Source organism: Oncorhynchus mykiss, chromosome 28 (genome assembly GCF_057628025.1).
Source record: "Oncorhynchus mykiss isolate SJ-2025 chromosome 28, ASM5762802v1, whole genome shotgun sequence".
In the NCBI taxonomy this organism is placed as follows: domain Eukaryota; kingdom Metazoa; phylum Chordata; class Actinopteri; order Salmoniformes; family Salmonidae; genus Oncorhynchus; species Oncorhynchus mykiss.
Genome location: NC_143049.1, coordinates 31,437,753 through 31,451,440, shown reverse-complemented (window position 1 = coordinate 31,451,440; position 13,688 = coordinate 31,437,753). Strand labels below are relative to the sequence as shown.

Genomic DNA, 13,688 nt, shown 5'->3' with positions numbered 1-13,688 from the left:
AAATATTTACATACAAAACCTAGATAGTGACAACTCTGAGAGAACACTGCTCAAACTTCTCTGACGCTGAGTGTATTTCACCTCAGCAGGTGTTTTGAATGTGTTTTGGAAGAGAATAGTATTTGATCTCAACAGGTGTTTTGAAAATGTTTTGGAAGAGAATAGTAATTTACCTCAACAGGTGTTTTGAATGTGTTTTGGAAGAGAATAGTATTTTACCTCAACAGGTGTTTTGAATGTGTTTGGAAGAGAATAGTATTTGATCTCAACAGGTGTTTTGAAAATGTTTTGGAAGAGAATAGTAATTTACCTCAACAGGTGTTTTGAATGTGTTTTGGAAGGGAATAGTAATTTACCTCAACAGGTGTTTTGAATGTGTTTTGGAAAAGAAAATACTTCCCTATTAAAGAATTATGTTTATTCTGAAAAAGGTTATCTCCGGTAATACCAAATCTATTCTGTGAATTCATCAGGGGCATCTCTCCAGTTTGATATCAATCCTACCCTATTAATCATATTACAACCACTATCTAAGATCTGCAAAATAGCTTATCTCATTATCTATAATTCAATTATATTCTCATAACCATAAACATAGCCTAAGTCTGGCACTAGAGGCCAGCATACTCCAGTTATTAGGTTTCCCTCCCTCTCGCTCTCTCGCTCTCTCTCTCTCACACTCTCTCTCGCCCTTTCTTTTTCCACTCTCTCGATTTCTCATTCCCACTCTTATCCCCAATTGCACAGAGAGCACAACCCCAGCAGCGATGTTCTTGCCTCTCATGACCGTGTTTTCTCAGTCATGTGTAAAAAGGCTTTGGGCCTGATTCCTCCCCACCTACTTTGGACATGGCTGGATTACAGGGCTGTCTTTACTGACTCTCAGCTTCGTCAGGTTCAGTGGAACGATGCAGGGCCTGAATCAAACCGGCAGCTAGTAACACCTCACCTGTAGTGAGGTGTTTCCCTCCAGGGTTAGAATGATCTAGGAGCTGCTGACACTGAGCTAACTAGAGCTCACTTCCCTACATTGATATAGAGCTGCTATAGAGTGTAAGGTATGACATTGGTGCCTTATGCTTGTCTCTTTGTGTGTATTTTCATCAGAATCTGCCACTACTGTAACATTAGCCAAAACAATGGCCAGTGTTACCTGTATTGACTTGATGCAGCAATCCAGCCATCAGTCAATCAATTTGACTCAATCTTACACCACTCACAAAGGTTTATGTTACATTCCACACCATTTCCGTGTGAAATAAGATTTCAAAACCTAATGATATCAAGATATCCTTCCTGTCTTCTCTCAACTTTGCACTTAGTGCAATTCAATTCTGTGGAACTCACTAACATTCCAACTGGCACGATCACGAGTGTGGGTAGGAGAGTGCACTGTGCAATGACATTGTTTAGTCATCCAGCTAGCTTTTCCTCCACAGTCAACAGTATTGTACATGTGTGCACAGTGTGCACATTGATATGGGGAGAAACCTCAAGGCAAGGACATCTGAAGTGTGTACTGTACAATATTCCTCTATTCAGCTGCTGTTGTGTTGATGTTGTGTTCTTGAGAAAGGTGAAGGCCACTTGTTCAGTTGAGAACAATGTCCAGAGCACCTCAGATAGAAATGTAACATAGACAGAGAATGAACAGATGGGAACTCTTTTCCGCACGACAGCCGATCTGATCTGTTTAATACGTTACGTTTCTTCGTTACAAATATTGTTTTTATTCTAAGTGACCTTCCCTGTTTATTAAATGTCATTTATTGGTTTCGGTGACTTTCATCACTTAAAAGAGGTTGATGTATTATGGGATGTCAGAGTGTTGCCTAGTGATGTCAGTGTTCAATATTACCGTAGATGGACATGTTCTGAAAACCAATTTGCAAAATTGAAAACATTTTATGCGAGGCTTTCTGAACGAGAAGTGAGATATGATCATAGATCTGAATTTATAGCCTTGGTTGAAGTGATCGTGTGAGATGGAGGACATGTTCAACACACGCGCAGAGGCACGCACTGCTTCACGGATCAGGTCCTGACTCATGGCTCGGGGCGCCTGAATGGGCGTCTCTCTCTTCACAGCTAAATTAAGCAGAGAAGCCACAGCAGCCTGCCACAGACAGACAAGCTAATTTGTAACATTTCATCCTGTTTCCCTCAGACCTTCTCCGGGTGAGCAGGATGATGGATGTAGAAATGGGAGACGCTCTCTCCAAGAAACATCTCCACAGAAAGCCCCTATACTCCTCCCTCTTCTCCTCACCACTGTCCATTGAAAAAAAAGGCTGAAAATGTGGATCAATTCCTATCCTCTTTGATATCCCCAAGTGTATGCCCAACCACATTAGCCGAAAGTGATTGGAGCAGCATTAGCATATTGCAGCTGGTAGTAACCTCCGGGGCAGACAGGGAGAGGCAGTGGAAACATAATTGAATAAATGTCTCCCTCTGCCAGCGCTGACATCCCATAGGGACCTTTTCACACTCCAAGTTCTCGGTGCGGGTTACATCATACAGAGGGGTGACACTTATTGGAAAAGAGGTGTGTCATAATTTCTCCCATCGGCCACTCTGTATAATTAGCGTCGAAAGGATCATTTTATACATGTGGACATAAATAGCCTCGTTAAGCCGGGCCCGTACATTAATGGGTGTGGCCCCGTAGCCTTGCATTTGTGACGACAGCTCATAGTTTACCTTGGAACTGGGCCTAAGATGTCGGATGTCCCCCAGAACACTGTGTTTATGTTTCTATCAATAAGGACTTTGTGATCATGTTTTAGGACGTTCCCTTCCACAGTGTTTATTTACGGGAGTAGCGCAAGTCGTCTGTGGCTTACACGGGACCATTCTGGCTCTCTGTCAGCACTTGGCACAGTATGTTCCAGTTTCTCTGCTCCTGGAGGCTCCCCTCAAAAACAAAATTGCTCATGAAAAGTTGGCGAAACTGTAAAATACTGTAGTAGGATTTACGGAGGTTCCTAATAAAAAAGAAATCGAAGTAAAAAAACAAACAACTAAAGTGACATAAATCTAAATGCAAATCGTCAAGCCATCCAAAAGGTTTTGCTCCATCGTCATTTTTGCACAGAACCATGCAAGGGACAGGGTTGGTTTCTCAGTTTGGTCGGTATCGTGTGCCGGTCACCGTCTCCCAGCAAACTTCAAGACCTGCCATTATTACTCAGAACTGATGCCAAAATCACACCCAGTTACATTTACCACATGCAATTGTGTTATGATACCTTATTCTATCTATACAGTCAAAAAGGAATCTGAGGTACTGTATGTAGGCCCTACTGTAGGTGTGGTTGCAGAGGAAGTGAGGGTGATCAGTTGCACCTACTTGTTTAACCTACATGTATTTACAGTACTTAAAGTCAAAATATTAGCTATCCCCTTGATGACAAAAAATGGAGAGCGAAATCATAGCTGAAGATAGTATTTAATGACCAGACGTTCTCCTCTTTTTGGTACAACTGTCACCTGCAAAATAAATAACAACACGTACAGAGAACATACCATCACCGAATGCCAGCCATTAAAATTGGTTTATTCCGCTACTACAAATGCATTCTGTGGCAGTGTACACATAACAATGGTATACATTACTTAGTTTTCAACCTGTTTTATCTAGTCTAAACACAATCAGATGCCAGCTTTGCCTGTTCTTTTAGATAGAAGTAAGAATGATTGTATTCAGATTATTTTCCTCACCAGATATTATCAGCATATTGATATGAATTTCCCTCTCTCTCTTTGAAAAATTGTGGCATTTTTGGCAAGGACTATTTTCATAAAACGAGGACTCTATTTTGCTGTAACAGCTATTGGAATGATGTTTGGGCAGTTAACGTTTAGAAAAACCCTGGGGCATGTCATAAAGAAATACGATGTCTAGAACTGACATTCTCTATCATAATGTGAAATACAGAGAGCAATACCCTCTCTATACATTACTTTTCTATTTATATTTCTGTAATGTCCTGAAAGTTGCGCCCCGCTGCATCTGCCCCTTCGTTATTACATTTGTCCCATTTGTTCTGTGACATCCACAATGAGGTCATTTTCGCGGGACACCCACTCTTGCTGCTTCTAAACCCCATGGGGCAAAACGGACATCTGTCAGTAAATGAGGTATAGCTCTAATCTCTCTCTCTCTCTCTCTCTCTCTCTCTCTCTCTCTCTCTCTTTCTTTGCTTCCTCTCTGCCAGCTGAAGTACCTCGACTCTCTGGAGAGGACATTCAAGCACCTGTGATGTCTGTTTACTGGTGCTATACTAAGTATCATGCACTAAATGCAATCTGAAGAGAGGCACGGGGGTTCCCCCATTTTTCGACCAAATTTTCCTACCATCAAAATGGTTGTTGGAACAAAAATATAGCGAAAAACATATAATTAGGTATGGAGCTTTTTTTTGGTGATGACAGATGAAGGAGTTAAATCTCAAACATATGAAGAGGTTAACGCTGGTATGCCTGGAACAGGTGAGAGCACAATCGAGTAACCCTCCAATCAACTCAAAGGTGTAAAAGCTGATTTTAAAGAGAGACTATAAGCAGTGGCGAACTTGCCAGGTGGACTGGTCCATTTTTAGCACAGTGGGCCTGTCCAACTTCGTTTTTTGTGCAAAATGACAATTATCTGGCTTACAATGTAGGCCTCAAGGGCCGTTGTGTTAGAAATAGCAGAGACGATTTCTGGTCCCAGTCCACCCCTGACTATACCGTAATGGAGTGATATCCCTCAGTTGGAGTGGATGGTTAGTGTGTAGAGCGGCAGTGAAGAGTCATGCTTGATTAAGTCCCTTTCACAGCAAGCTGAACATGTTATTAAACCAAGAGCTCTCTCTCTGGACAGCCTGACCGCTAGTGGATGCTTACAGGTACAGACTTGGTAGACTGTTTGGTGGACGACAGACTACAACATGTCTAACTGACTTTCTGATAAGGTTTGTTCTCCTTACGTAAGTCATATCGTGATGCTGTTTTCTTGATTTATAACGTTCACTTATAATTTCTTAAATGGGAGATCCATTACCCTTTTGAAGGAGGTCAAGGTAATATGTCATTTGGACACCTTGTGGTACTGTGAACTAATTTACTGTCTCTAGCCATCCAAGTAGCTAAGTACTTTATTTGTATTCTTTCAGGGTTTTTTTTTTTAGAGAGATTTTTCTTCACGCCAATTTCAGACAGGGAATGCATTTGTTATACTGTAACACATTACTGCAACTCTCTAGCTTTTCAACTCTAGAAATCCTAGGTCCCCCGCCAAAGAAAGAAATCGAAGTAACAACAACAAAAGTAACACAAATCTAAATGCAAATCGTCAAGCCATCCAAAAAGTTTTGCTCCATCGTAATTTTTGCACAGAACCATGCAAGGGACAGGGTTGGTTTCTCAGTTCGGTCGGTATTGTGTGCCGGTCACCTTTTCACAGCAGACTTCAAGCCATGCCATTATCTGAATACCTGTGGAAGCTCTGATTTGTACACTCTTAGAAAAAAAAGTGCTATCTAGAACCTAAAAGGGTTCTTCGGCTGTCCCCATAGAAGAACCCTTTGATTAACCCTTTTTGCTCCCAGGTAGAAGCCCTTTGGGTTCCATGTAGAACCCTCTGTGGAAAGGGTTCTACCTGGGAGCAAAACGGGTTATCCAATGGGGACAGCTGTAGAACCCTTTTGAAACCCTTTTTTGTAAGAGTATATGGAAAAGGTAGACTACATTTCATAGTTTTGTGTGAGTATGAGTGCGCAGCATCGAGCTGGAAGTGAACTCTCTCCCTCAAACACATTCTCTCTTTTTTTCTCTTTCTCACTCTCTCTCTTTCTGACCTATTCCGTTTTTAGTGGTTAGCATAAGTTAAAAAAAAATATGTTTTCAAAACGTTAAGAGATATTGTGTAATGGAGGCAATGTTATGCATTACATTAAGACAATTTCTATGAGTTTTTGAAGAGGAATGTATCTGAAAAAGGAATGCAATGCTTGTATTCAGTGTTAACATCGTAAAAAACTTGCTCTGAAATTAGTAATTAAATAACCCTCTACTATTTGTACATTCAGGCACTGAAAAATCACATGTCAATATGTAACTAAAAAAGATAGTCGCTCTCAACTTTCCCTTGGTAAGAACAAGGAAACGGAAACTTTGAAATTGGCATTCGTGTACATTTTCCTACTCAGTAGTAATGTCATGTGCATTCCCCTTGCTCTCCTTTTGTGTGACCCCCCCCCCCCCCCCCACCTCACCTTAAGTGAAATTCAACAATGAACTGACGTCAGAGCTTTCAGAGGCCCTCTTAAACAGTCACCGTGGCTTACGGGGAAAAACCATGACACTTGTCTTGTAAAAGGGAAGTCCACCAGTTTGATGTGTCCCTCCGTGTGGACAAAGGTGTCATCTATCCTCCTCGGACCCCGTAGACTGATCTGACCAGGCCAGGCAAGTCCAGGCAGACCCTCCACGGATGGACAACCCCTATCCCCCCCACCCCCACTCCTCACTGGGTTAAGGACGCTCCGGTGTGATAGCCAGCTCTCACCCCAGCAACCCTAAACTCAGTCAGTTTAACTATACAAGGGCTTTTACAAAAAAAGCTAACTTGAACAGCCATACAATGGCTAAAACATAAACCATATCTCTACTTGCCTCGGTTTAAGTCATTTAGGTTGTTGTTTAGTGGATGTGTCAAGGTTTTTAATGGTTTGCATTGGAGCAATTTCTAGTTCAGTCCCACGCTGGAAGTTCAGTCATAGAGGTGTTGGTTTTTGGATGTGACGTAGAGGGGGGCTTAGGGGGTTAGGGGAATGTTATGGGTTGTCATAGGGGGTAGTGCGGTTTAGGGTCGTTTTGGGTGGTTCCGAGGGGGGGGGGGGCTAACCGCTGTCAGAGGAGGTGTGCGGCGCCGTTGAGGGCGAGCGACGCCGGCGGGCGGTGGAGGTCCAGGAACGCTCGGAACGTTCGGAGCGCTCTGAGCCCAGTGAGGTGGGCCGGAAGCGGTGTAGGAAGCCGTCCAGGAATTCCTGCTGCTGCTGGTTTATGGCTTGGGAGATGAGACAGGGCAGAGCCTGTAGGCTGCCCGTCACCGAGTCCAGCTTTTCCTCTAGCATGCCGATCCGCTTGTCCAGTTCCTCGCTACGCTCCTGCAGCTCCGACACCAGGTCATACATCACGTTCTGGGTCTGCAGGAGGAGGAGGAGAGAGACGAGGTGATGGATCTATTATGTTATATGCTAAGTGTATTTATTGTGTATATGAAATGTAGTCGTTTGACACTTGCCATAAATTGCTCTCAAAGCATATGCATGTAAATTCTGTATGGTATCATTATCACTATATGGTGAATATTAGATTGGTAGCTTTGAACTCACATCAGTTGCAAATGACCCCTTAAAAGGTAATAATAATGAACAAATTAATTAATAAATAAATCATGCTAGAGTAAACAACTAACTGGAATCTGAATCTATTGATGTCAATATGAGAGTTGACAGGAAAGATAACTATCTGGGTTAGAAGGGGTAGCAACTAGGGAAAAAACTAATTGGTAGGGATCTTTTCTTATCAATATCACCACAGCTTTTGAACACTAAATAAATTAAACTGTATTTTTTGGTTTTTACACTGGAAGGTGATTATGCAACATTATTATACAGCATAACACAGCAATAGAAGTAAAGTAAAAATACACAATAATGACAAACGGCAACAGAAATAATGTAGTTATGATTATTTATTTAATATTAGCAGCAGATTTTCCAGAGGGAAGCGAAAAACCAGAAACCCATTTAAGTCATTATGGATAATATAAAAAATTATGTTGGATGCTAACCGCCGATAAACTCCACAGAAGAAGAGGATGGGGTGTCGGCACTGTTTCCGCAGTTCTGTTAATGACAGTGAAGGCAGGTGTTCTGCCAAGCGTTAGAGAAGGACACTGGGTGCTAGTTAGCTAGCCAACTAGGACTCCGGTAGTCAGCAGGCGGGATGGGTAGCTAGCTAACACACCGGTAGACAGTGTACTTTGCCCCAGCCTGTTGCCCCACTGTGTGCTAGCTAGTTAGCTAGGAGGACTCTATTACACAGCAGGTGGGAGGTGGGGGCAACACCGGTAGCTAGCTAGCTAGTTAGGACACCGGTAGACAGTGTGCTTCGCCCCAGAAAAACTCAGATAATAGTTTTGTTTCCCTTTTCTTTTGACCCACATTTTAAATCGCATAGACAATCAAGGGAAATCCAGAATATCAAAAGTGTCACAAGGGGGAGATGTTCCTGCAGATGCTCACAACGTCCTGATTTACGGGCCGTATTCAAACACTATTGTCAAGACGTGCGCAGTAATACCCACACCACAGTCCCTGGCCATTGCCACTCAACGATGCTCTTTTAATAAGAGCCACCAAACACTGTGCGTGGGCCGGGACCTTCAGATCCCATGGCGGTGACGTTAACGCATACTCTACGAACCCTGTCATGACGCATTATCTTGACACTATTTAAATGGACAGTGGTGATGACAGGAAGCTTTTTGTTGTTGTTCATTCACTCAGTACTGATTGAACGTTTATTTGTCTTGCTTGGTTACAAAAAAAGAAGAAAAAAAGTCTAAAACAGTTGATGTCTTGAAAACAGTCACATAGCTAACCAAGTTAACAAGCATGGCATTTTCTTTTCATTACCCAAAGGTCATGCAAGCAAGCAATTACAGTATGTTGGTGTTGTTTGACTTGGGTGCACCCCCACCCCCTAGCTACATTGAAAAGTAACTTGACACTGTGTTAGTCAGTCAGCGCAAATTTGGATTATAATGACATTAAGAAAATTGTATTGACAGAGGAGGGAGTGTACTGAATAAAGGCATAAGGTAAGGGCTGTAACGTTAGCTAGCTAAGCAATCCAGGTTGACTAGTGTATGGAGTAACGTTAGCTAACGTTAACATTAGATTAGCAATTCTCATTGCATGTATTATACATTAGCAGCATGGCAGTTTCCCAAAGTTTAGTGTTGACTATGAACTGTGCTTTGTGGAAGAATGTGGGAGATATTATTGTGCCGGTGCATCGCTAACTGCCCATACAGTTAAAGTTACAGCCTTGTTGGCTTGTAGCTAGCTAGCTAACATTACTGGCTATTGGTAGTTGGCTAGCTAACTGGCAATGGCAGCTATCTAAATTGTGCTTATTTGTTTGTGCTGTGATTGCATGTAAGTGCCAAGGCCAACAGTTTGCACAGATGGCTTTAGCCATGTGAAAAACTTTAGAAAGAAAAATATAGCTAGCTTCCTTTCCTTGTAGCTTGCCTCTCATCCAAGTGGTGTTAGTGTGACCGATGTGAAATGGCTAGCTAGTTAGCGGTGGTGCGCGCTAATAGCGGTTCGATTGGTGACATCACTCGCTCTGAGACCTTGAAGTAGTGGTTCCCCTTGCTCTGCAAGGGCCGCGACTTCTGTGGAGCCATGGGTAACGATGCTTCATGGGTGACTGTTGTCTGTGTGCAGGGGGGGGATAGGAGGCAGAGGCGGGGGGGGGGGGGGTAGAAAGTGGGGATAGGAGGCAGAGGCAGGGGGGTAGAGAGTGGGGATAGGAGGCAGGGGAGGTGGAGAAGTTAAAGAGTGGGGATAGGAGGCAGAGGCAGGGGGGGTAGAGAGTGGGAATAGGAGGCAGAGGCAGGGGGAGTGAAGAGGGTAGAGAGTTGGGATAGGAGGCAGAGGCGGGGGGGGTAAAGAGTGGGGATAGGAGGCAGGGGGGGGGGGGGGGTAGAGAGTGGGGATAGGAGGCAGGGGAGGTGGAGAGTGGGGATAGGAGGCAAGGGGTTCGAGCCCGGTGAGGGGATGGACTACTGTTACATTAGCTAGCTGCTAGTGCTGCGCAACCTAAGTGCTTTGGTCCTATTTCAGAACTGAAATTTGTCTGAAAAGATGTTAGCATAGTCAGAAATGCTAGAAAAGGGTAGTTAATGGACATACATGAGCACGTGAGAGTGATAAATTATACATTTAACCAAAACTGTTAACCCTACAAACTTATTCAGTCCAAATGCTGGAAAGTCTAATGGTCACTTTGTGGACGCTGTCGTTCGGGGAAAGAAATAGTTTTTTTGGTGTCATATTGGCATAGATATTATGGTAGGGAGATTCGATTTTAACATTGCTCTTCAACCAATGCATATACTGTTAGGGGCTATCGCCCCCACAATAACACATGTTTGTGTTTTGGAAGTGTTCTACCTCCTTATATTCCACCAGTCATAATAGCAGGACAATTCAGGATCAAGGATGTCTTGTCAGGATGCTGACTAATACCACAGGACTCTAGCCCCTCAATTAAGTTAACAAGAGAATGCATTTCTCTGAGCTAATTGGTCATTTTTCATCATCATATATCTGTCATTAGCCGAGTCAAACTTAGGGGATAATCTACAAACGACTTCACGGACCAACAAAGCCCTGCTGTCTGTTCAACTGAACAGGCTACTAATGACTACTACCGAGAAGGTGAATAACGAACATCAAAGAGTTTAGGTGTTATTTACATGGCTATCCAATGCTCTATTCCCTAAGCCAAGACAGACTGCTTTAACAGCAGGTGAAGAGAGACCGGTAGGGGTCTGGCAGTGCAAACACACATTAAAGCATCAGCTTCTGAACATTTTAAAATAGAAACCTGGAGTGCAAATGCCACACACATCAATGCTGCGGCCGGCGTCCAGCTGCAAACCTTTGAAAAACCCTGCCGCATGGCCTTTATAAGCCAGGGCAGTGGCCTGGATCGGGGCCTGTATATCTGGGTCTTCTTACCTTAGCCAGGTCTACTAGCGTGTTGGCCTGATCATTGAGTTTCCTCTGCTCCATCTTCACACTGCGCAGTCTGGGCAGAGGCAGGGGGGGTGAAGAGGGTAGAGAGTGGGGACAGGAGGCAGAGGCAGGGGGGGGGGGGGGGTAGAAAGTGGGGATAGGAGGCAGAGGCGGGGGGGGGGGGTAGAAAGTGGGGATAGGAGGCAGAGGCAGGGGGGGTAGAGAGTGGGGATAGGAGGCAGGGGAAGTGGAGAAGTTAAAGAGTGGGGATAGGAGGCAGAGGCAGGGGGGTAGAGAGTGGGAATAGGAGGCAGAGGCAGGGGGAGTGAAGAGGGTAGAGAGTTGGGATAGGAGGCAGAGGCGGGGGGGGTAAAGAGTGGGGATAGGAGGCAGGGGGGGTAGAGAGTGGGGATAGGAGGCAGGGGAGGTGGAGAGTGGGGATAGGAGGCAGCGGAGGTGGAGAGTGGGGATAGGAGGCAGGGGAGGTGGAGAGTGGGGATAGGAGGCAGGGGAGGTGGAGAGTGGGGATAGGAGGCAGCGGAGGTGGAGAGTGGGGATAGGAGGCAGGGGAGGTGGGGGGGTAGAGAGTGGGGATAGGAGGCAGGGGAGGTGGAGAGGGTAGAGAGTGGGGATAGGAGGCAGAGGCAGGGGGGTAGAGAGTGGGGATAGGAGGCAGGGGAGGTGGAGAAGTTAAAGAGTGGGGATAGGAGGCAGAGGCAGGGGGGGTAGAGAGTGGGGATAGGAGGCAGAGGCAGGGGGGGTAGAGAATGGGGATAGGAGGCAGGGGAGGTGGAGAGTGGGGATAGGAGGCAGGGGGGTAGAGAGTGGGGATAGGAGGCAGGGGGGGGGTAGAGAGTGGGGATAGGAGGCAGGGGAGGTGGAGAGGGTAGAGAGTGGGGATAGGGGGCAGAGGCAGGGAGGTGGAGAGGGTAGAGAGTGGGGATAGGAGGCAGAGGAGGTGGGGAGGGTAGATAGTGGGGATAGGAGGCATGGGATGTGGAGAGTGTAGAGAGTGGGGATAGGAGGCAGGGGAGGTTGAGAGGGTAGAGAGTGGGGATAGGAGGCAGGGGAGGTGGAGAGGGTAGAGAGTGGGGATAGGGGGCAGAGGCAGGGAGGTGGAGAGGGTAGAGAGTGGGGATAGGGGGCAGAGGCAGGGGGGTGGTAGGTGGGTGGGTCATCAAGGTGGAGGGGGGAAGAGCAACACATGTTTGTCAGAAGAACTCTCTCTGGTAGGACGTTGAGGAGAGAGAGCAGCCTGCATGCATATACAAGCATTCCCAATCCTGATCATCGCCAAACCAATACATGCAAAAACGCAAAAAAAATCTATGAGTCAAATAAAAGTCCTAACAAAATACCCCCCCCCCCAATAAAAAATACAAGAAATGTAAATATTATCAAAAATAGAGCCTTTCATAAAGGTGCCATTCCTTTACGTGTGCTACCAGCTGTCACACCCTTACAGCTAGCTCAGTGGCAGGCCGTCAGAGAAACGTCAGTCATAGGGTGAGCTTGCAGTGACTTGAGAGTGATGTGCACTTATGGTGTGGAGGGTGTATGTGAGGGAAGGGCCATACCCTGTGAATGTGGATTACAGTATCTATACCAGTGGCACTTTTCTATGACATTGGTCGATAAAACACTGAAAAAAGTGTACTTCAAATGACTGATTTATGATATTTATGTACTGTACTACACTTCCTAAACACCGCATCTGCATTCTTGATCTGGTCTGGAAAAGTGATTACTTATATCGGATTAGGTAAATAAAGGTTAAATATTTTTTTAATCACTTTCAATGAATATTTAAATACCTTGGGAGGATATTTGTGCATTGGTTTAAAGTAATGATGTGAGTGATGACATCACACCAATCAATCAAATGGGTCAGAGCAGCTCACAGATCATTGCACCTGTACATAGGCCATCTGTAAATAGCCCATCCAACTACCTCATCCCAATACTGTATTTATTTATTTTGCTCCTTTGCACCCCAGTATCTCTACTTGCACATTCATCTTCTGCACATATATCACTCCAGTGTTTAATTGCTATATCGTAATTACCTCGCCACTATGGCCTATTTTATTGCCTTTACCTCCCTTATCTTACCTCATTTGCACACACTGTATATATATATTTTTTTCTACTGTATTATTGACTGTATGTTTGTTTATTCCATGTGTAACTCTGTGTTGTTGTATGTGTTGAACTGCTTTGCTTTATCTTGTAAATGAGAACTTGTTCTCAACTAGCCTACCTGGTTAAATAAAGGTGAAATAACAAAATTAATTCAAATGGATCGACATCCTGGTGACTTGAGGCAGGCAGAAAGTTCCCCAAAGTGCTAATTCTGAGGCAAGGACATTCATTGATGTGCAAATGAGGACATCACAGCAAAGGCTCTGTTTTTAGCTTCATCTAACTAGAGGCTACCAGCAAGGCCCGTTCTTTCCTATATAGCGTCTGTGAAGGAAAGGCATCAGAGTTGGGTACAAAAATGACTCTAAAGCTGGTTTCCAGGGTACTTCCTGCTAGGGTGAGTTAAGATACTAGGCCACTGCAGTTGTGTTCTTTATTGTGAGTGTCTGATATGTCTGAGTGTTGATGGCAATAAAAAATATAAAAAATACCTCAACACAAAAACTGACTTTTCAAACCCTTGAGATAAGTGTTAACCACAAAATCAGGATCAAGGATGGGTCTGCCAATGCAGGTTAATATAGCCTACATATTGTTTCTATATTAATCATGGTAACATCATAGATGGTGACTTCATTGATGAATGGACTCCGGCCTAGCCAACAAGCCCCAACAAGCTCATACTGCCAGATGCCTCTGACTTTCTTCAGACACCCCACTACCATGTCATCATCAGTGGTA

The 13,688-nt window shown here is 44.5% G+C and overlaps 1 protein-coding gene across 2 annotated transcripts in view; it reads right to left on the bottom strand.

Annotated features, from left to right (window-relative positions):
* Positions 1-3,432: 3,432 nt before the first annotated feature.
* Positions 3,433-13,688, bottom strand: part of kcnn1a (potassium calcium-activated channel subfamily N member 1a) — a 61,268-nt gene continuing 51,012 nt past the window's right edge. For both annotated transcript variants that reach the window (XM_036966139.2, XM_090225047.1), the window contains exons 8-9: positions 10,809-10,878; positions 3,433-7,193 (exon numbers count right to left, since the gene is read on the bottom strand). In XM_036966139.2, the coding sequence (XP_036822034.2) occupies positions 6,888-7,193; positions 10,809-10,878 (376 nt within the window). In that variant the 3' untranslated portion in view covers positions 3,433-6,887. The remainder of the gene's footprint in view (positions 7,194-10,808; positions 10,879-13,688) is intronic.